Raw genomic sequence first — 23,054 nt, 5'->3', positions numbered from 1 at the left:
GTGCATGAAAGTGCTTTACAAATAAGGTCATTCATTAATTTATAAGAGTGTGTGTGCATGTTTGACTTGTTTAACGTGCATCCAGGGTATGACAGATTGAAGGAGGTGGTTGTCGTGAGCAGATAAGGTAGGTCTATTTACACAGCAAGCACGTAAACAGGTTTGGCTCCACTTTTCTCGAGCACTGATTAAGCTCTTCATGAAGCAAATTACAGCCTGGAGAACGAAGCCTACGGCAACAATGTTTAATTATATCTGACTCATCAAGGACATCAATAAAGCACTCAATGACTATTATTCATCTCAGCTCTCACGGGACCTGGTCTACGCATGCGCTGATTTGTGACTGCGTGTTTTGAGTTTGAGCTCCATCAAATTGATTCTTTATCGTCTATTTTCTATCTTAAAAACTATTTTATACACTATAATTTTCGTTTCTATAACGTGTGAATATATCCCCTATAGCATTCTAAAACAAAACCAATCAGAGCGCCTTGTTTTCACTAGTTTTATTTTGATTTCTTGAGTCTGCTATTAGCTTATAGCCCGTTAGCATCGGCAGCGTGGCTGCCACTAATCTCGCTTAGATTTCTAATACTCTATTCACACACATTACCATTGTTTCACTGTTACTTGCTTAAATGGCGGATTTGTGTCTACCTTTGAGTGCAGGTGAGGACACCTACCCACTTAAAAGATAGAAGTACTTGCGTTGTCCAATCTATACAGACTGTGTCTGTTCCCCGAATAGCGAGGTCAAAATATAAATTTAATGCAGGATCTAGAAAAAATCTGATCGTGATTAAACCAGAAAAACGCTAAATAAATGAACAAAAACCATTTTTAAAGCTTGGGCTCCTAAACATTAGATCACTCGCACCCAAAGCAGTTATTGTAAATGAAATAATCACAGATAATAATTTTGATGTACTCTGCCTGACTGAAACCTGGCTGAAACCAAATGAATAGTTTGGTCTAAATGAGTCTACTCCACCAAGCTACTGTTATAAACATGAGCCCCGTCAGACTGGTCATGGCGGCGGTGTGGCAACAATATATAGTGATATTCTCAATGTTACTCAGAAAACAGGATATAGGAGGTTTAACTCATTCGAAATACTTCTGCTTAATGTTACACTGTTAGATATGCAAAATAAATCTCTCCTGTCTCTTGCTCTGGCTACTGTGTATAGACCGCCAGGGCCATATACAGATTTCTTAAAAGAATTTGCAGATTTCCTCTCAGATCTATTGGTTAATGTTGATAAACTGCTAATTGTTGGAGATTTTAACATTCACGTTGATAATACAAATGATACGTTAGGACTTGCGTTTACTGACCTAATAAACTCTTTTGGAGTCAAGCAAAACGTCACCGGACCCACTCATCGTTTTAATCATACGCTAGATTTAATTATATTGCATGGAATTGATTTTACCGATATAGATATCGTACCTCAAAGTGATGTTGTTACTGATAATTTCCTTGTGTCGTGCATGCTGTGTATTACTGATATTAGTTATATGGCTCCGCGTTATCGTCCGGGCAGAACTATTGTTCCAGCCACCTTGTCCTTTGAAAATCATATTTCCCATGTTACAAAAACAGCATTCTTCCATCTGAGAAACATTGTCAAGCTTCGAAACATGCTACCTGTTTCTGATGCAGAAAAGCTAGTTCATGCATTCATGACCTTTACACTGGACTATTGTAATGCACTGCTAGGTGGTTGTCCTGCATCTTCAATAAACAGATACAGATAGTCCAAAATGCAGTGGCTAGAGTTCTTACCAGGTTCGTTCGGGGGTTCAGACACACTCTCTCGGTTTAAATCTAGATTAAAGACACATCTCTTTAGCAAAGCATTCACATAATGCATTTTATAATCTTTTACTGCAGTTATATCTGATCAAATGTACATCATTATTATTCTTTAGCTTGGGTTGAACAAATCATTTTTGCTTAGATGGAACAGCAGCTACGCTAATTATGTCTCTATTTGTTTCTCTGTTTCTGTCACGGGATTAACATCCCATGGTAACTAGGAATTACAGAAGCTTCAGTCTGGATCCAACCCTTAAATGATCTGAGATGACCGAACACCTGAGAAAAGATGATGCCAACCTCTCAGAGGACCTCAGAGGATGCCAACACTCAGACAACATACAGAATTACCAAATTTTGCCATAATTTAAATATATTAAGGTTCTGCAATATATAAATACAGTGTTGAAGAAGTGATTTTTTTGCATGTTTGTCACACTTTGTTTCAGATCATCAAACAAATTTAAATATTAATCAAAGATAACACAAGTAAACAACTTGCAGTTTTTGAATGAAGTTCAAAATTATGAAGGGAAAACAAAATCCAAACCCACATGGCACTGTGTGAAAAAGTCTTTGCCCCCACCCCCCGTTAAAACATAACTGTGGTTTATCACACCTGAGTTTCTCTAGCCACACCCAGGCCTGATTACTGCCACACCTGTTTGCAATCAAGAAATCACTTAAATAGGACCTGCCTGACAAAGTGAAGTAGAACAAAAGATCCTCAAAAGCTACACATGTTGAGATCCAAAGAAATTCAGGAACAAATGAGAAAAAAAGTAATTGAGATCTATCAGTCTGGAAACTGTGGTTATAAAGCCACTTCTGAAGCTTTGGGACTCCAGCGAACCACAGTGAGAGCCATTATCCACAAATGGCGAAAACATGGAACAGTGGTGAACCTTCCCAGGAGTGGCCGGCCGACCAAAATTACCCCAAGCGACGACTCATCCAAGAGGTCACAAAAGACCCCACAACAACATCTAAAGAACTGCAGGCCTCACTTGCCTCAGTTAAGGTCAGTGTTCATGACTCCACCATAAGAAAGAGACTGGCCAAAAATGGCCTGCATGGCAGAGTTCCAAGATGGAAACTGCTGCGGAGCAAAAAGAACATAAAGGCTCATCTCTGTTTTGCCAGAAAACATCTTGATGGTCCCCAAGACTTTTGGGAAAATACTCTGTGGACTGACGAGACAAAAGTTGAACTTTTTGGAAGGTGTGTGTCCCATTACATCTGGCATAAAAGTAGCACAGCATTTCAGAAAAAGAACATCATACCAACAGTAAAATATGGTGGTGGTAGTGTGATGGTCCGGGGCTGTTTTGCTGCTTCAGGACCTGGAAGACTTGGTGTGATAAATGGAACCATGAATTCAGCTGTCTACCAAAAAATCCTGAAGGACAATGTCCAGCCATCTGTTCGTGACCTCAAGCTGAAATGAACTTGGGTTCTGCAGCAGGACAATGATCCAAAACACATCAGCAAAACCACCTCTGAATGGCTGAAGAAAAACAAAATGAAGACTTTGGAGTGGCCTTGTCAAAGTCCTGACCTGAATCCTATTGAGATGCTGTGGCATGACCTTGAAAAAGGTGGTTCATGCTCAAAAACCCTCCAATGTGGCTGAATTACAACAATTCTGCCTAGATGAGTGGGCCAATATTCCTCCACAGCGCTGTAACAGACTCATTGCAAGTTATCGCAAACGCTTGATTGCAGTTGTTGCTGCTAAGGGTGGCTGGTTAGTTATTAGGTTTAGGGGGCAAGCACTTTTTCACACAGGGCCATGTGGGTTTGGATTTTGTTTTCCCTTCATAATAAAAAAAAACTTCATTCAAAAACTGCAAGTTGTGTTTACTTGTCTTATCTTTGATTAATATTTAAATTCGTTTGGTGATCTGAAACATTAAAGTGTGACAAACATGCAAAAAAATAAAAAATCAGGAAGAGGGCCAACACTTTTTCACACCACTGTATATTGTGGAAACTTAATTTCCTGTAGAGCTGCTTTGCAATGATTTGTATCGTAAAAAGCGCTATACAAATAAACTTGAACTCTGACCAGCACTCATTGGGTTCCTCAGTCGAATGAGAGGCATTAATAGGTTCATTTCAAAGGAGGCAGAAGCTCTTTTATAATTCTCTTCTCCTACTTCAATAGCTGCCGAATGTAATTACTGAGTCGAAGCTAAAACGTCTAAAAAAACTACTTTTATAATTTCATTTCAAATGTGCCATCACTTCACCAGCAACAGTAGTCATTTCTTTCAAAACTTCAATATCTTCTTTAGTGTCTTTCCTCTCTAGATTCACCCACATTTCATTTTTATATGGAACCAAAAACATCTTATCAATAGTACATTAAATGAGACTTAATTTTCATTTGACTCATAATTTATAGTGTAAAATCACAGAAATGGATGTGCTTGGATGCACAGCCAGTGAAACTATCTAGCCGTGAGGCTTCACAGGGAAGAAAACAGATGCTTTCCTAATCACACAGTCCAGCTATTCCTTCAAAACATAGAACTTTAAAGCATTTCAAAAGCAAACAGGCCCTTGTGCCTCGAAATGTCATTTAACTGATGTGACATTTCAACAAATTTCAACTTCATCTGCACACCTTCCTCTTTTGTCTCTAAAACATATCTGATGTGCTAACAAACAAAAACACAAAGAAAAAACTTCCCACACACCTTGGCAGAATATCACAGACTGCACGCTGACAATACCCCAAATGCCCACAGCAAAACAATTACAGGCTGTACAAGCCATATTTTAGAACAAAGAAACATCAACAGGTGTGTTTATGCTTTGTATTACATTGAAATAACTGCAACAAAAGGTCCGTTGTAATAGAGATTGACCGATAATTGGTTTGAACGATATATTGTAACCGATATCGAACAGATAGCAGTTCTTTTACATTGGACATTATGTGATCATTCTCTAAAAAAGACGACCAACAATGGCATTTACAGGCAAAAAATAACTTATTTAATATATTATTTTTGGATAAATAAGATGCTATTTTTAACAGCCATTCATTCTCAAGTAAAAAATCTGTAACTTATTAATTAGCATTAGCTCAAAACAATATGAAAATTTTGATCACAAAACAAGAATTATTGGGGTAGCCTATTATTATTAATCAAACATTCATAATGAATATCTTTGTGTTGTATTCTAATCATCATTACTGTCTAAAATTAAAAATCGGTTATGTTTACAATTTATCGGACACTTACTAAATATAAAAATAATTGTTATCAGTCAAGGATGTAAATCTGTTTATCTCTGCTACGAATAAATAACCCCATTCCACTACATAAATGTGCTGCAGCAATCTTCTTTTAAGTTATAAGAGCTTAACACAAACTATAAAAATAGACAACCCCATTTAAAGGGGCATTTAAACATTTTGACAGGTCTATCCTCTATCTATTGTACTGACACGAATTTGATGGTATCAAGGAAGCAGTGGCGTAAACATTACAACTTTGCAAACAATAGCACGGATTTGTCTTCAGTCTACAAACAAGTACATACCCAGTTGTTCTTCGAAAATGTCACGCAACACTTTAGTCTCATGCATTGCTTCAGGCTGAAGGCGAGATGCATCTGTCGGACTGCCACATTGCAACTGAAGTCAACGCCAAACCTGTGTGTGTGTGTGCGTGTGTGTGTGTTTCCAAAGACAGCAAGCAGCTCTACGCATCGCGCATGCAATACACCACTCATCACGCATCCCCTTACCTTTATAAAAGCCCACTTTGAGAGCGGTCGCGAAAATCCGAATCAATTGGACGCCGCAGAAAGAACTTTGATGTCTCGTGAGCGCATCCTGCGCCGCTCGCGCTGCTCCGCCATCTTCAGCCCGCGCCGAATGAGCGAGAGCAGCTGACGGGCGCGCGGGGAGGTTCTTCAAAACAGCCCAAAGTTCTGCGCTCCTCCATCCATGCACTACACCCCTGTCGCGGTGTGCTACCTACCAGCTGTTTTTACAGAATTATACGGTGATTGTTGAATGAAACATGCTATCTGATGAATAATGCGTTTAGGTGATACAAGAAAAACAAATAAATAAATAAATATTATTGTTGACATATCGATAGTAATATAACGATTACACATATATGTAAAGCCTAATGTTATATATTATATAATGATTATTAAATTTACTCTTAAAACAAGATTTCTGTCCAATCAGATGGTGTCTATAATGAACAATACCGATCACCAAGTAAAAGGTAGCTGTGGTAACTAAATCAAAATGTGCAAATTAAATGAATAAATAAATTTTAAAAAGTAAGTTACTTGATTTTTCTTACCATATTAGGCTAAGCTAGCATTAGCTATTTGTTAGCGTCATTTTACCATTAACATACCATTATAAATAAATAGCCTATATTTTTACATCAAGTTCTTTTGTGCAACAAACAAAAAAGAGAGTGAAGAAAAACCCCTTACAAAATTGACACTGGTAGTTTTCTGACAAAAACTAGTCAGGTAAATTTTGGTGAGGTAAATTTGGATTACAGTAGAAAACAAACATTAAAACTAATGGACTCATATTGCTTGATGGCAAAGATTATTTCATTTATTTTATCAATGTATTTATTTTGTGCCATAAAAAAAAATCTAACGTTATTTTTGCAGCACAAAACAGCTCAAGGATATAATGGCTTATTATTTTCATCCAATTCCAATTAAAATGTATCAAATAATTTTCAAAAATGTATTTCTAATAAATATAAATAATGAAACCACGTGAAGCAATAGGTTGCCACAAGAAGAGGTCACTTTATTTTGGCACTTGTCACATAAATATTCAAAGCTTTTTTTTCTTTTTTTTTTACAGAAAATCAAAGACTCGGTAATGACTGAGAACATCAACATACAAACAGATGCTTGCATGACATGCAACAGACATTAACCCTCTCCAGTGTGTCGGGGAGATGAGCTCCTTATCACGGCCCTTGATGAAGAGTCCCAAAGCTCTGATGCAGTGATTGGCCACTTTAAACAGTCTTCTGAGAGGCCAGTGTAGTTTGCTTTTAGAATGGCTTTTGAAGATCTAAGCAGGCACCATCCAAAACACAGAGAGAAGTTAGTCTTTAGAGAGGAGGAGCACTCAGTACAGTCCAGTTTGCATGTAATACACCTCCAGAATGTACCTATAAGACCTACTATAAGCAAAAAAACAAAAGTAGTGCTTTGAGATCTAAACTAAACAGTTATTTTTTTCTTGAGAATCCACTATGAATGTGTAGGCCTATAGTTTTATTAATATAATGCTGTAGAAGTATGCAGGCATGGCTGCACTTACATTAAGAACACATGAATAATATATGCCTGTTAACTAATTTAACAGGCAATACCAGATTATTAGAAGAATTTGTAAGACAATATGCATTAATTATGAAGCAGGCTGAATTTAACTTTTTAATGTTAAGAACTGGCTTTTATTTCAGATCTTGTAGTAAACGGTGTCAGTGTTTTGGGAGCGATTCTTATTTGTGGCATCAATAGAGCCAAATTTTAGCCAATGAGATATACATGACTATGTAATGATTTAGAGTTCGCCCTAGCCATTTATATTTTACACAACTAGAAATAGTTCAAGTCCAAATGTGCAATCACTTTAATAAAACTGGATTCACAAATTTGAATGTATTTGATGCACTTGGCTTTTACATTCTCTGCCATGCATCATTATCATCTGTGATGCCACTTCCTATTTACATTTGCCTATTGCCTTTCTTAACGACCAATTTTAACGAGCCCTTGTTACTTACATTTTTCTATGCAGGTGAAATACAAAAATCTACCATCATTTGCAGGAATATCACTGAAATTCTGATGAAGAAACAGTCAGAAGGGGGTTAAAATATGAAACAGACTGAATAATCTTTGCTAGATTCTAAAAAAAACACAATATCGCCGCCTACTGGATGAAAACACGCAGTTCACAGAACAAAGTACAGGAACAGTTAAGAGATGCTACAAAATAAAATCTCATTAAACTGACTGTCAACCAAAATATAGTCACTGTCCCAAACTTGTTCTTTCAATGCATTAGAAATGAGAAACTCCTCGATTTTACCCTTTGCGCAGAAAAAAATCCATTATCAATTGTTATACTGCATTTACATAAAGACACACATTGGATTGTAAATCACCATAAATAAGAGAAAAGTCACATTAGGTTATTCACAATTATGATTTTAAAATGCCAATTATGCCCTAAAACGTCTACTAAGACTGAGACAAAACAAAACAACATATTGAGTCATTTATCTTTAAGAGCTGTATGCATCAGTACTGATACAGAGCGTACTTGGTAAACCAGTACGTTAAATATCATTATTTACTGTACATGATTAAAAATCAAAAATTCTAACTGCATTAGATGTATGACACATATAGAAGACACATGGCTTTAAAGATCACTTCGACTGTCGCTATCTAAAAAAACCTACGTGATTCATTTTACTTGTCTAATCCACAACACTGAAAATGTTTCCTCGAAGATTAGAGGTGCAGTTCAAGCCTTCTGTTAAATAAGGAAAGTAGAGGAATCCATTTCGTTTTCTTCCGCCCCACAGAATAAGAAACAAACCTGCTTTTGCACAGCTTATGCTACTATTCTCTACCATGCAGAAGGCCTGGGCAGCTGCATCGAATGGCTTTTAAATACAATACATACATTAACATGCACTGCAGCCTCTGGACGGCACTACAAACATTTTAAATGCACAGTAAAATCACTCTTTTAAAGGGCCAGTTCGCCCCGAAAATGAAAATCCTATCAGATTATTCATCCTCATATGAGGTTGGAACAAAATGATGACAGAGCTTTAATTTTGAGGTAAACTCCATTTACCATCACACTGGTCATTGTACAGTGCCCTACATGAATGAAACCTTCACAGACTCAGTCTGCGAGTATGGAAAGATCCTAATCTCTAAATGCTAAAGACATAAAATTGAATTGTACAGATAGAATACAGAGGAATTAAGATCCAGGGTGTTGAAAGCTTACAGCAGGTGTCAAACACTCTCAGGATCTTGTTTTTCCTGTCATTGAGTCCTGGTTCTCTGAAGCGTGATGGGGAGAGTGGTTTTCAGAGAAAGTGGTTGCTGCTTTAGTGCTGGAGAGGAGCGGTGCTGTGTGTCACCTGTTCGATCCAGGGCAGGTAACGGCTGACCCGTGAATACACACCTGGGTACGAGGGGTCACCGCAGCCGTGACCCCAGGAAATGACCCCTGTCAGTACCCAGCGCCCTGCCTCACCCTGACACACCAGCGGACCCCCGCTGTCGCCCTGGCAGCTGTCAGCATGCTTTCTGAGGTCAGACGTCATACTGCCAGCACACAGCATGTCGTGGCTAGTGAAACGCTCGCCGTAACGCTTCTTACATTGCCACGAGGGCAGAAGAGGAACCCAGGCCTGAAGAAGAGTGCTGGGATGCTCAGTGTCTGAAAGATACGGGAAAAATAAAAGGTGAAATACCATTCGCAATCCATTTAAAGGGACAGCTGCTTAAAAATTATATTCCTGTCCCAATGTTGTTCCAAACCTATGACTTTCTTTTGCTGAACACACACACAAAAAAATATTTTTGTCTATATTTTTTGGGAAACTATCTCTTTAACTTTTATTATAACTTACAAAAGATAAAAAATTCAAGCTTTTTTATTTAGAATAACATGGAATGAAGATAAAAGTGTGGAACTTTTTGCATGTTTAGAAGAAGTCTTTTATACTCACCAAGGCTGCAAATATTTGATCATAAATACAGTAAAAATCAGTAATATTATGAAACAATATTACAAATATAAACTGTTTGTACATAATATATTGTAAAATGATGGCAAAGTTTTATTTTCAGCAGCCATTTACTCCAGTATGTAGTGCCACATGATTATTCAGAAATCATTTTATTTTGCTGATTTGGTGCTTAAGAATCATTTCTTGATTCAGGACAAATTTTTTCCAGGTTTCTTTGATGAATAGTAAGTTCAAATGTACAGATTTAATTTGAAATAAAAAATATTTTGTATAATATATAATATAATATCTTGCTGAAAAAAGTACTTGCTGAAGTAAAAGCTTTGAACAGTAGTTTATCACAGTTTCCACAAAAATATTATGCAGCAAAAACTATTTTTAAAATGGACAATGATAAGAAATGTTTCTTGAGCTCCAAATCAGCATATCAGAATTATTTCTGAAAGATCATGTGACACTGAAGACTGAAGTAATGGCTGCTGAAAATTCAGCTTTGCCATCACAAAAATAAATTAAATAAAAAAATATATTTTGATAGAACACAGTTCTTTTAAATTGTAATCATATTTCAAAATATTGCTGTTTTACTGTATTTTTTACTATATCAAAAAAATACAGCCTTGGTGAACATAAGAGACCTCTTTTAAAAACATCGTAAAGTTTCTAAATATTTGAATAGTATTTTATATAAATTAATATATGTGTATATATTTTGTGTCATGCCAAAATTGTGCCCGTGTAAGAAGAACCCAACATTACCTGTCATTCCCCAGCCAGTGATGACACACGACGCAGGTCTCTTGCCCCACTTACTGCCAGGTGCAGGCAGACAGGCGGCGTTAGTATGAGGGTTAAAGGACACGCACTTCCCCTCTGCACCCTTCAGCCGGATCAGAGCCACATCATGCTCCCAGCTCTCCGTTCGGTACTTCCTGTGCACTTCTATGCGCTCTGGAGAGAGGACACGTTCAAAATCATCCTGCTCCTTCGTGTGATAATCCCCGAGCTTTACCACATACCGTGAAGCATCACTTCCAAACCTGCAGAATCAAGACATTCATTCATATTACCGATGATGCACTACCATTTCAATTATTCCACAGCTAATCTCATTTTAATTAAGTGTTACTTTAGTGTTGATTTACAGGAGCTGTCATGTTAATCATTTCAAAACTGAGCACAACTGCTGCTTCATTACAGAGCAATGATTTGAACACATAAATACATGCACTAATGCTCAAAATTGTGGGGTTAATATGATTTTTTTTCAAAGTCTCTTACCCTCACTAAGGCTTTTTACATTATTTGATCAAAAATACAGAAATGAGTAATATTGTGAAATATTAAACAAATTTATATTTTAAAATCTGATTCACGATGACAAAGCTAAATATTGAGCATCACTCCAGTCTTCCGTGTCACTTGATCTTTCATAAATCATTCTAATATACTGATTTGGTGCTGAAGAAACATTTCTTATTATTAAACCGTTCTTACAGGACGTTTTTGAAATATAACACTTTTTAACATTCTAAATGACAATTTTGATCAATTGAATTTGTATTTGATAAATAAAAGTATTAATTTCTTTCAAATAAATAAATGACCCCAAACTTCTAAACATACAGTAATTAGTAGATAATTAAAACTTCATACATTTTTTTTAAATTAAAAGTAAATGTATTTGTGCCAGATGACATCTGGAAGACATGTTCACAATTCACAGTGCTTCTAAATTGGCCACTTATTGTTGTGCTCTCTGTAATTTCAATTCAATCAAAATCAGTTAAAAATGAATGTGGAGTCAGTTTTGGTAGTTGAGGAGCCTATAGGTGTAGCCACTAATAGCGCTGATGTCCAGCAGGTGTCTCTCTTACCGTTTGAAGCAGTGCGCTGCAGTGAGCAGCCAGCAGGAGTTTATGAGAGTGGCTCCACACAGAGGCTGATTCCCTTTAGATTGAGATCTGAGCCACAGGGACCCCTGCCAGGGCCAGTCACCCCTATAGGGTATACATATGTGCACAAACATACACAAAGAAACACAAACACAAGAATGAGGTGGAGAAATTCAGAAAATCTGATTTATTTGCAGTAAAAGAACAGTTTGGATAAATGGAGGGACAAGTAGACTGTGTCAACATAGAATTTTAACAATCAGATAACTTACAAATTATTCAAAAGTGAAGCATGTACATTTAATACTTAAATTAAAAATTTAGAAACTGGCAAAGTAGGCTATTTCTAGGTTGGTTTCCCCAAAAATGTAAACACAGAGGGTCTGCGCCATGATTTAAAATAAAAAACTATTTAAACACTATTATAGTATTTATTGAAATTCTGAATTAGCTTTTATTTTTATTTTATTTTTATATTTTTATTGTATTTTTATACTTTTAATTTTATTAGGTTTTCATCATATTTGTTTTTTGTTTTTATTATTCTTTTTTTTTTGTAAAAAGTTTATTTTAGATATTTCTATTTAGTTTTATTTCAGTTTTTTTTACAGTTTTAATCTTGGTACTTCCAGTGTGTTGCCAAGGCAACATTACAAATTTTTCATGTTTTTCATATATGATCATATTTATATTTGATTTTATTTCAACTTTATTTGAATGACCAAAATCTATTTTTAATAGTATTCGATTTGGTTAATTATAATAACACTGCTATGGTATGGGTTTGATGTGAGATCTCTAAATAACAGAAGACGATACTATTTTAGTCTTTTTACTTCAAAAAACAAAAATGTTAAATGTGTTACTTTCTGTTTATTTGTAATTATTTGTGAAATTTACTAGCAATTTCTGAGTGACATTAAAAAGAAAATTCAGTGTATCTGGAAAACGGTTTAAATCAACTTTTATTCAAATTATAATTTCACTCATTTTAATAAATTCAGTTGGTGGAACTAGTATACCTCTTAAATTAAGCATGATCATTACATTATATGCAATAAAATAAATTATATCTGAACAAATGTCCACAACGTGTTCAAGAACTAAAATTTAGATGACTGCTAACCTGAGAGATTTATATCCTCCGACAATCCTCTTGCTGCGTCTCTCAGCACCGGCTCTCAAACCGCAGGTGTGTGTGCCCACCACTGCTATGTCAGCCTCTGGCTCCGGCAAATAATCACACACTACACCTGCATCCTGTCCATGCTTACAAGCGTGGCTGTCTTGTCCTTTAGAAGGGCACTCTCCAAGGAACGACTCCTTCCCAGTGCACCTCACGTTGGTCAGATGGATGGTGCCTTTCCCTGCTCCGAAATAACCCATCGGCCGTGCTTTTGACACCCCGCTGCCACAGAGAGCAAAAAAACATTTAGAGACTTTTCTTCTACTCAGCTATCTGCATACATCGTGCCAGAGAAATAATAAATCATATTCCACAGTACTGATTATGAGATGCTTTTAAGCTATTTTCAGTTAAAATGGCACAAACGGATCCGTACGTGAATCCGAGCTGTCTGCAGACAACGACAGCATTAACATCATTCCAGCCATGATCACAGACGCTGCCCCACTCTCCGTTGAGAAACACCTCCACTCTGCCCTCTTTTCTATTGTCGCCACCTGCCAATCGTACCAGAGGCCCTGAAAGCACAGAAAAGCAAGCAAAATAGAGAACAGAGCTTAGATTTTGTCACTTAGAGTACTGTGCATGTTTAGAAAAAGTGTGAAAGTTTTTCAGTAGTAATTTTCCTTATATGCTTATTATAATGAAGGCAGTTAACACGGAATGAACTGGATGACATGAATGATTTAAGAAATTTGGTGTGATTGCAGACTACAATTTATTGTGTCCACCTCAGTCTTGTATAATGTATTAGGAGTAAAAGAAATAGGCTCTGTTACTGGCAGTGTAGCTTAAACCACAACATGACATGTAAGCACATGATTTTAACAGTCAGTGAAAAGGCTGAACTTCTAAATAACGTTTCTATTTTTAGAACAAATAGTAAGCGTTTCGTAGCATCAAATGACCGTGAAATCAAAATAGACTTTTTATTATTTATTTATATTCTTAATACACATTCATGATCTTATTGTACGCAACTCATTAGTGCACGTTACAGAAAAAAAAGCTTTCATTTTCAGTTATTGTCTTGAATATCTGTTATTTTTTAAACCCCTCCCTCCCTTCATTCTCTAATATGTAACAACCCAACTGTTCCAATTCAATCAACTCCTAATGGATAAAAGTCCTGCACTGCATTATTTTCATTATGTGCATGTCTTTTCATGTAAAAATGTTAAAGTCAAATAAAAAAGACACACATAAGTAACATAGCCTAATGTGGCTGTCAACAAGAAAGTGTAAGGCTTCATGTTTTCATGTCTTCATGTAAGGCAATGCTTTCATGTTGACCACCACACTAACCACAGATCTGCCACTTGTTGAAAAAACTCAACCGAGTTGGGTCGAGTTGTGACAGATGGGTTTGTAAAGCTTCTACTTTCATCAGAAAGGAAATCAACAGCTAAGAATAAAATATAAGCTATTATGTATTATTAAATGTCATGGAACAAGGTTATTTTCGAAAACGAAAACTAAAAGATGAAAACTATTGTTGAAAAAAAAACCTGAAATAATAATAAAAAAAAATTTAATAAATAAACAATCGTTTTTGCAATAATTAGCTTCGTTCTCACCCAGTGGCGAAAAAATACAGGCTACGAGCCGTGTGGCTGTTTAGGGCGTATCAAGCACATGATGTTTGACATAAAAAACGAGACCTGAACCACACCCTCATTAAATCTACTACATCAGGTTGGCAGAATAATTTATTTTCATGTAACAAGTCAATCAAGTCAGTATTATTTGTATAGCACTTTTAAGAATGCAAATTGTGTCAAAGCGGCTTTACATCGGCTTGATATAAAGCTGGGTGGCTTTATATCAGCTTTACAGTATTTAGACGGGGAAATAGTGTGTCAAAATAGTGTCATTCTCCTCTGGCCAGACAAAATCAGCAGTTTAAATCTAGGCTAAACAATCAAACCAACATTAGGCATCCTTGTATTGGTGCCTTGAAGAAAAATAGGCATGCAGCTCAACATGTTAGGCCTAATTAACAGGGAAAAAAGAAGAGAACCTGCATCTTTTTTTGTGGCTAAACAATACAAAACTTTTGCCTAAATCTTACGAACAATCTGCCATGCTTTTTTGAACAAATGTGCATAAACATCCCACACATTCTTATAAATGAAAGAATTCTTATTCTTCATAAATGAAAACAACATATTCAAATATAAGGCTTTACTGTAGGCTAGCTACAGTATATGTGGCTGTTGGTCCTTTATAGAAGCATTAAAAATAAAACATATAAAATAAAATTATAGGCTATATAGACTACAGCAAGTGAGCAAAGAGCTGCAGCACGAAAGGCTATAATGTGCAACGAAATCGAATTGTAAATAGAAATCTTTGACGGTCTTTACAGAGCGTGAACACAAATAAGCACTGACTGTTTTAAGGCAGCTGCCTGTTAGCGGGTATCAGAATAGACTTGGCTATTGGACCCACAGGCCGCCCGATTCCCCGACCCACAACGCAAATAATATTACAACCGTTTCAGCAAATTGTCATGGAATGCAATAAAGAACCAAAATGTGAAATTGCAGACTATATATTAATAATACATTTATGATGATCATAATCAATTTTTTTATTGAATGTTGGTTCTTTAGTGCATTCCATTACATTTACATAATAATACATAATATATTTTATTCTTAGCTGTTGACTAATTAATTTACTTTCTGATGAAAGTTGAAGCTTTATTTATTAGTACTATTATAGTTATTATTATTGTTGAGAATGATCAGACTGGGTTAGATCCATTTGCAGCTTTTATTAGAATAATCAAACAGGCAGGGTCAAATACCAGCAAAACAGTGCAATAGAGGCAAGGCAGAGGCGGGAGTCAGGCAAAGAGTCGAGGCAGGCGGCGAGAATCAGAGTCCAATAAACAATCCGGGTCGGGGCAGGCAGAGAACAATCAGAAACATGAACAGTCCAAGGTCGAGATATAAATCAAACACGGGTAGAAAACGCTCAATAGTGACAGCCGGGGCAAATCAAGACTTCGCAGGGATGTGGTGTGTGTTTTTTGGCAAAGACTTTTGGCTGTGTTATGTTGATTCTGTTAGTATGCTGGCTGCCTGTCCTTTCCTTCATGATGACAGATGTAGTTACGACAGATCTTTCAAAAGCACAAAAAAAGGCATTTGCCTTCTGCAGTACACTATGTCTGCTGAACTCAAGTATCAAGCCATTGCTATACACCCTGCGCTGTCGTGAGCTACATGTAACGCTTAAATCATTGGTAGATGGTTTGAGGAGATACAAGGGTTGTAGTTCACCAGCTAGTGACTAATACTAATGTGTGGCATTTAACAACATCTGGCTAATGAACAGAAGTGTTAGCTCCACCTAGTGTTGGTTTCTTACCAACAAGTGTTGTCAATTAATACAAGAAATATTCATAATTGAGATATATAAAGTCTATTAAAGTAACAATTACAGTACCTTTTATTTTTTTCCTACAAGGTGGAAACTTCAATTCATGCTAAACATGCAAAATCCTGAAAAAAAGGGCTGTAATATTCTTTATCATACAAAAGACAACTTTTTTGGATTGAATAAAATGAATCATGAATTTTGACATGCTTTATCATCTTTCATTGCTTAGATGAACATTATAACATTATAAGCTACTATAACTACACACAGCCACACACATCTTGATGAATCTTGCAATCTAAACCTGAGATTTCAAACATGCCTATTCAAACATACTCAAAATGTCACAGAGTGGGAGCAAAAAGAGTAGTGATGTTTTATGATAATGGAGTTTAGATTGAAATTGTGTTTGTTTGGGGGGGTGGAAATCATGTTTCTCTAATGTTACGCCATCAAATGTCAAAGGTAGCATTGTGGATGCCAAAGGCTACACAATGCTTTATTGAAATTCAAATGAAAGTTTTTATCAATAAAAGCAAGCGCTTGGGAAACTACAATGGCTGTGTTTATTCCTGGCCTCTGTCAACAAGTGACATTTAGATCCCCTCTGAATTTCAGAAAGGGTCAAAGCGGTGCACACACAGAGAAGTCTATCAGCAAAATGTATCTGCGCCTCACACAAAGCCTTGCTCACACACACTGACGCATATGTTGATGTGTGTTGAAGATAACTTACCAGTACTTTCTGGAGCCAGTGGGACCTCATTGTTTTCTACCCTGTGGCAGCGTATTCCAACATCTTCGCTATGAGAGCAATCGTGTCGACCCCACACACTATGTTTACATTCCAGCAAAGAGCTCTCGCTTCCCTCACACTCCACATCGTCCAGCAGAATCAGCCCTGCTCCTTCTCCAAACGCGCCAGCGGGGGCGACCTCCGCACCGCCCCTACGTAGACACACACACACTCATGATAAATTCCCAATAACATAACGCCACTTTAAATTCTCCCGCAAAATACTTAATGTATACATATAGATCATAGAGACACTCATACGCCCACATTGGGCACTACTATTGTGTGGGACACTTCTGTGTGAATTTAATTACTAAATCCCTGCAGACGGTAGCAAAACAAACCCCTTTTAAGTTCCTAACTTAAGCGGGTTGTAATAACGTGGCACTAATTTACTGAAAGTTTGCATGCATAAAAATGTATAAACTTAATCACATGTGCAAAAATATCAGAGTTGATCTATTAAGACAGTCTGCTGAGAACTGTATCTGTCACATGCACAAATCTTGTCAATTTTTTGCAGAATTAGAGTTTTTCATACTTCTGTTTTTTGTCTATTACTGTAATTATGTATTTAAATTAATTGACGCAACAATGTTGTAAAGTACAAAAAACATATTAAATTATTTATTGTGAGCTTTTGGCAATTGTTTTATTCAAATTTACACTACCATTCAAAAGTTTGGGGTCAGTTAGATTTTTTAAACTTTTATTCAAACTTAACTTTATTCAGCAAGGATGCATTAAACGGATCAAAAGTGACATTAAAGACATTTTACAGTGTTACAGAAAATTCTATTTCAAATAAATGCTGTTCTTCTGAACTTTCTATTCATCAAAGAATCTTGAAAAAAAAAAAACTGTCAAAAAAAGTGTTTCCTGAGCACCAAATCGGCATATCAGAATGATTTCTGAAGAATCATGTGACACAGAAGAATAATAAATTACATTTTAAAATATATTAAAAAGAAAACAGTAATTTTAAATTGTAATATTTCACAATATTGCAGCATTTCACAGTATTTTTGTTCAAATAAATGCAACAGAGACTTGTTTTAAAAACACCAACAAACCTTAATGACCCCAAAATTTTTAACAGTAATGTATATAAAAAAATATATTTACATGACTACATTACCAAATGTTATTTATATGAAATCTAAGTTAATCAAGGTCCAACTGTTTAAATTGATCTGACAGTATATCATTCCTCAGTTTTAAGTAATATAGCTACTGTATATACACAACTACCGGCAGGATCAAAGAATAGCACCTGAATCCCAGCTGTCTGCAGATCACCTGTGCGTGCTGCTCCGTCCATCTGTCATCACACACCGTGCCCCAGTCCCCGGAGTGATATACTTCCAGACGACCTTCCCATGGGTTATCACTGTCTACCAGTCTCACCACGCCATCTGAATGCATATGCAAACACAAACTATATACACACATTTCCTCTCACAGTTTCTCTATTGCCAATGGAAGTAATAACTGAAACAAAGTCTTATGTTATCTTGAAGGGGTTTATTGTGCGATAAAGCCTGTTTGCTGTAAATCATCCCATTTACAAGACTACTTACCAGATAAATAATAAGTGGACATGAAATATTGATTTGAGTCAAAATAATTTTTTAATATGAGAACAAAGAGACCAAGGAGCGATACATAATGTAGAAAACTGTTTGCAAGGGAAAACTACTGCACAGAATATCATTAAAAAGACATATCAGAATCAGATATTCAGGTATATAAGTGCTTGTATGTGTGTGTATATGTATAGGATGAGACCTGTATAGGGATTGCATGACACCCCAGCGTCTTCCATATGGTCACAGTTGTGTTGTTCCCATCCGCTGTGACGGCACTCATCCAGAGAGAGCTCATTGCCTGTGCACTGTACTGCGTCCAATTGGATCGGCCCACTTCCCTGCCCGAAATGAGCCCATGACCAGGCTTTAGGGATCCCCCTGGACACACACAAAGACATATATACAGACAAAGGAGATATAAGTGCCCTGTAACGTGGACTTCTGTCATCTTAAGTAAGATTCAAATCCAAAGACAGCAAACATGTTCAGTTCTAAGGGTACTGCAAACAACACAGGGAATAAGGGAAAATCAATAATTCACAGGAAACGAAGAGGGAAATTTTCCCACCAGTCATTGCACATCCCTCTGGAACCGCAAGAAGCTTAACTAAAATAAATGCAGTGAAATGAGTTGAGAATCCAGCATTTTTATTGAGTTAAATTAGTCATTTTGTCAAGTGAAGTGAATTTTAATACAGTATTAGGGTTTGAGTCTGGCTTGGAACATTTCATGATCCTATTCTATATCATATCTCTGTTTCTATATCAAAATCTATCTTTTTCCGAGTATTCGAATTCCGAGTATGGGTCACCATACTTGGCTGAATGTCACTTCACACTTTAATTGTGCTGAAGTAGTGCTGAAGTCCAACTAAAGATATACTAAAGCATATTTGATTGTGCTAAAGTGGAACTATTTTATGTCTACTTCAGGTACACTTCAAATATCTTGCACTTAAAGAACGATATGATTCAAAGATAATACAGTTCTCATCAACAGTGACATTAAAACACATTTTAGGCTTAATATTAAGAAATGTGCTTTGTGCACAAGTAGTACTCCAAATAAAGTTTAATTATAATTTTTATATCAGTAAGTCTCAAGAAATATGTCAGTAAATATGTTAATTTGAACTACACTTAGTATGAAATCAATGTATTTTAAACATTTTACTTTTTTAGTAAGGTAACGTGTGTAAATTAATTAAATAATCTGACAGAGTACTAAAAACCATTTAGTTTTTTTGAGAAACACAACTGGTATTTCTACAGACCCGAGGCAGTCAGAACCTCAATTTAACATCTTATCAGAAAGACAGTGACTTTTTGCTGAACACTGTCCCCATCACTGTTCTCAGAACACAGAGCTCAGGGTGAGCAACATCTGCTGGCCTCACTAACACCTCTTCAGCAACAGCCTTAATCTTAAACTTCCCAGGTGGTCTCCCATCCAGGTGCTGACCAGCCTTAACCCTGCTTAGCTTCAGTGGGAGTCCAAGAGGCCCTGAGAAGCACTGAGTACAGTATCACACAAAAAGGCACACACAGATAATGCTTCTTACAACACATTCGGTTTGAATGCTAACATGTTCTAACTAAAACCGACAAACACATCATTCAGTTGCTTTAATGCTGCAGCAGCTGAAATCATGCATATCTTCTTTGCAGAAGCGGAGTGAGGCTGCTCTCATGTGCCATCTCACAGTCTTTATTCTCTACGACTGCTACAACAACATGATGGAGATGGTGTATGAGAGCAAAAAATACAACAGCGCGAAATAAATAATTCAATCTTCCTCTCATCGAGATAAGAGCACTCAGGGATGAAAATACATCACAAGAGACAACATGTGCTACTGATTCTTTAAAACCTTGCCAAGATATTTGCAAAAGGTATTTTAGAAAAGGTAGGAGTTAAAAGTATGATGTATTACTCTGAAACCATCCACTGTATATTTATGACAGGGTGTGTACGACGAGTATTTGATGTATTAGTTCTACATTGGACTCACCCCAGTCCGAGCTGCCTGCAGACCACCTCAGCATCCATGTCATCCCACTGATCATCGCATATGGTCCCCCAGCGCCCATTATGGAAGACCTCAACTCGTCCCTCAAAGTCCTCCTCCCCACCAACCAACCGCAGCGGCGGTCCATTACCTGAGCAGGCAAACCAGGAATCATGACCCAAAGCCACAAACACATCAATAAATGTAGTGACACCCAAAATGCTCTGCATGCAATACTCTCTCTCTGTGAAAAAGGCCTAAACCAACGGTTCTCAACTAGTGGATTGCAATAGGGCCGTAGATGGCAGTGGAAAAACTTATGTAAAATACAACTAACCATATAATTATGCATAGTTAGGGTAACAAAATAAAATCTGAATTTTAGGTAAAAAAAAAGTCAATAAAAATACAACCCAGGCTACATTAAATACTGGTTAATGGATAAATCTGCTATTTATATATATTACTTATACTTAATTGATATAGGCCTGTATACTAAAATTTGGGATCAGTAAAATTAACATTTTTAAATAAATCAATACGTTTATTCAGCATGGAGTCATTAAATTCATCAAAAGTGACAAATAATAATTACAGATTGCATATTGTTGGGTTCTATGCAATTTTATAATTTCATCATAATAATTCTGTTCAATGAACAATTGGTATTGTGCTGGCTCCTCAATTCAAGCAAAACCTGAAACCACTACAATCAGATATATGCACAGATGCTGGTAATATTTCATACATGATAATAATAATTCATATCAGGAACACATTATATGCAGCCATTTTTTTTTCAGTTCAAGGACTATTATACATCATCCTGGTAACCCAGCACAGTGCACATCTGTCCGTGTGTCCTCAGATTGTGTCTCCAATAAAGCTCTCAGCAGGCAATCATGAGTCCAGACAGCATTGATTTGCTTTCCAACCTCTTTTCTCGTTTGTTCCCCCTTTGTTCCTTTCTACAGAAGAAATGCATGGCTCCTTTGATTCCACCAAAGAAAGTATAAGCCCCCACTGAAATGTTTCATTAAAATTTCTAGTCTCAATAAGCACCAATTTAATAAGTCAATATGAATAGACAAAGAAGCAGCAATAACGGCAATTCAAAGATAACATAATCATCCTCATGATGTTCCATCACACACCCTTCCTTCTGTCTTAGTATTCATGTAGATCAGACATACTCAAATGATGTCGCTCGAGGGCCACTTTTAGAAAATGCAGGGTGACCAGGGAATAAGTAACTGATTATTTTTCAAACAGTTTTATGCGTAGAAAGCAATTACAGCAATGTCTAATCATATTTTTCATATTTATATCACAACATTCAAGAAAAATTATAGTGATGAGCAGATCATGCAGACTTTTTTTTAGATCTTCAATGCTGTTTTTAGCGCAAAATCTACAGTGGCCCAGTAGTGCACAACACATGAAATCTCCACAGCACAACAAAATTGCCACAACACAACGCATAGTACTAGTTTCGTTGCGTTGTGGAGATTTCGTTGTGCACTACTGGGCCATTGTAAAAATCTGTGGAATTGATTTGAATAGTCCACTTGAATAGTCATTTGAATAAAGCTGAGAATAGTCTACTCTTATCTGTAGCTGAAAGCATAATAAAGCATAAAGGGGATTTGTTTACAGAATTTTATCAATCAATGATGACATTATTTTGATACTGTAATGCTCTACATCAAGATTATAAAAAAAAGAGAAGATGAACAGCTAAAAAAACTGCAACTGAATGTAATTTAATTAGCAGGTTTAACACCCGGTCTGCTCTGCAAGCAACAACAAGGTGCAGCACAACACATCATGAAAGAAACAAGATGCTCACATTATAAGCACTTGTAGACAGCTTTTTTGATTATAATGGGAGCAATCTTAGTTGCGTATTGCGGCGTTCACTTAGGATGCAGACACAGAGGCGGAAACTGAATTCTCGAAACCAGACTTTAAATAACCCTGATGATCTTTGCATGCTATTTAAAAGCACTTTTTCTGTTTCGCCTCAGCTCTATCGTTTTGCGAGGGCATCTAGATGCAGGAGTGTTTATTTCACTTGTCACTTAAAAGGTCATTAGCTTCACTCTCACAGAAAGCACACTGACCTTCAGGTGGTGCGCACACCACTCCGGCCTCGTTTCCATGGTTACAGTCACTCGTAACAAACTTCCTGCTCCTGCACTCCAGCAGGGATTTCTCATCACCACGGCAGCCAAGGCGGGCGTAGTGAAAAAGCCCGGAGCCGGGGCCAAAATATGAGTGTTGGAGAGCCGTGCCAATCTCACTACAACAAACAGAAAGAAATATGAAGAAGTTATCTCCTCCACTGCTCAGCGACGTGAGGCTTTCCACCCACTTTTAGATCGTTTAACAAAGGCTAAATCAAAAATAGATTAGTAAAAATTAAGACACTGTGAATTTTAATGAATCACGTAAATATACAAATGAGTAATCCTGCTTTGACCACACTAAGAGGCACAGATCCATACTGTAAATATGTGGAAAATCAGATCTGATCCTCACAGATTGTCAAATAAAGTAAGT

General features: G+C 36.6%; 2 protein-coding genes across 4 annotated transcripts in view; both read right to left on the bottom strand.

Annotated features, from left to right (window-relative positions):
• Positions 1–5,720, bottom strand: part of LOC306857785 (bifunctional heparan sulfate N-deacetylase/N-sulfotransferase 2-like) — a 72,469-nt gene extending 66,749 nt beyond the window's left edge. For all 3 annotated transcript variants that reach the window (XR_013783135.1, XM_079397926.1, XM_079397927.1), the window contains exon 1: positions 5,588–5,720. The gene's annotated coding sequence lies outside the window, so the exon portion shown is untranslated. The remainder of the gene's footprint in view (positions 1–5,587) is intronic.
• Positions 5,721–6,616: 896 nt separating this feature from the next.
• Positions 6,617–23,054, bottom strand: part of LOC306857783 (neurotrypsin-like) — a gene marked incomplete at its 5' end in the record, with an annotated part of 29,811 nt that continues 13,373 nt past the window's right edge. The window contains 10 exons of the mRNA XM_079397920.1: positions 6,617–9,314; positions 10,387–10,667; positions 11,505–11,627; positions 12,649–12,930; positions 13,085–13,226; positions 16,835–17,046; positions 18,168–18,309; positions 18,683–18,861; positions 20,496–20,643; positions 22,616–22,794. Of these exons, the coding sequence (XP_079254046.1) occupies positions 8,980–9,314; positions 10,387–10,667; positions 11,505–11,627; positions 12,649–12,930; positions 13,085–13,226; positions 16,835–17,046; positions 18,168–18,309; positions 18,683–18,861; positions 20,496–20,643; positions 22,616–22,794 (2,023 nt within the window). The 3' untranslated portion in view covers positions 6,617–8,979. The remainder of the gene's footprint in view (positions 9,315–10,386; positions 10,668–11,504; positions 11,628–12,648; positions 12,931–13,084; positions 13,227–16,834; positions 17,047–18,167; positions 18,310–18,682; positions 18,862–20,495; positions 20,644–22,615; positions 22,795–23,054) is intronic.

The sequence above is a fragment of the Barbus barbus genome, assembly GCF_936440315.1.
Source record: "Barbus barbus genome assembly, chromosome: 38".
Taxonomy (NCBI): Eukaryota; Metazoa; Chordata; class Actinopteri; order Cypriniformes; family Cyprinidae; genus Barbus; species Barbus barbus.
This window is presented reverse-complemented; position numbering and strand designations above follow the sequence as displayed.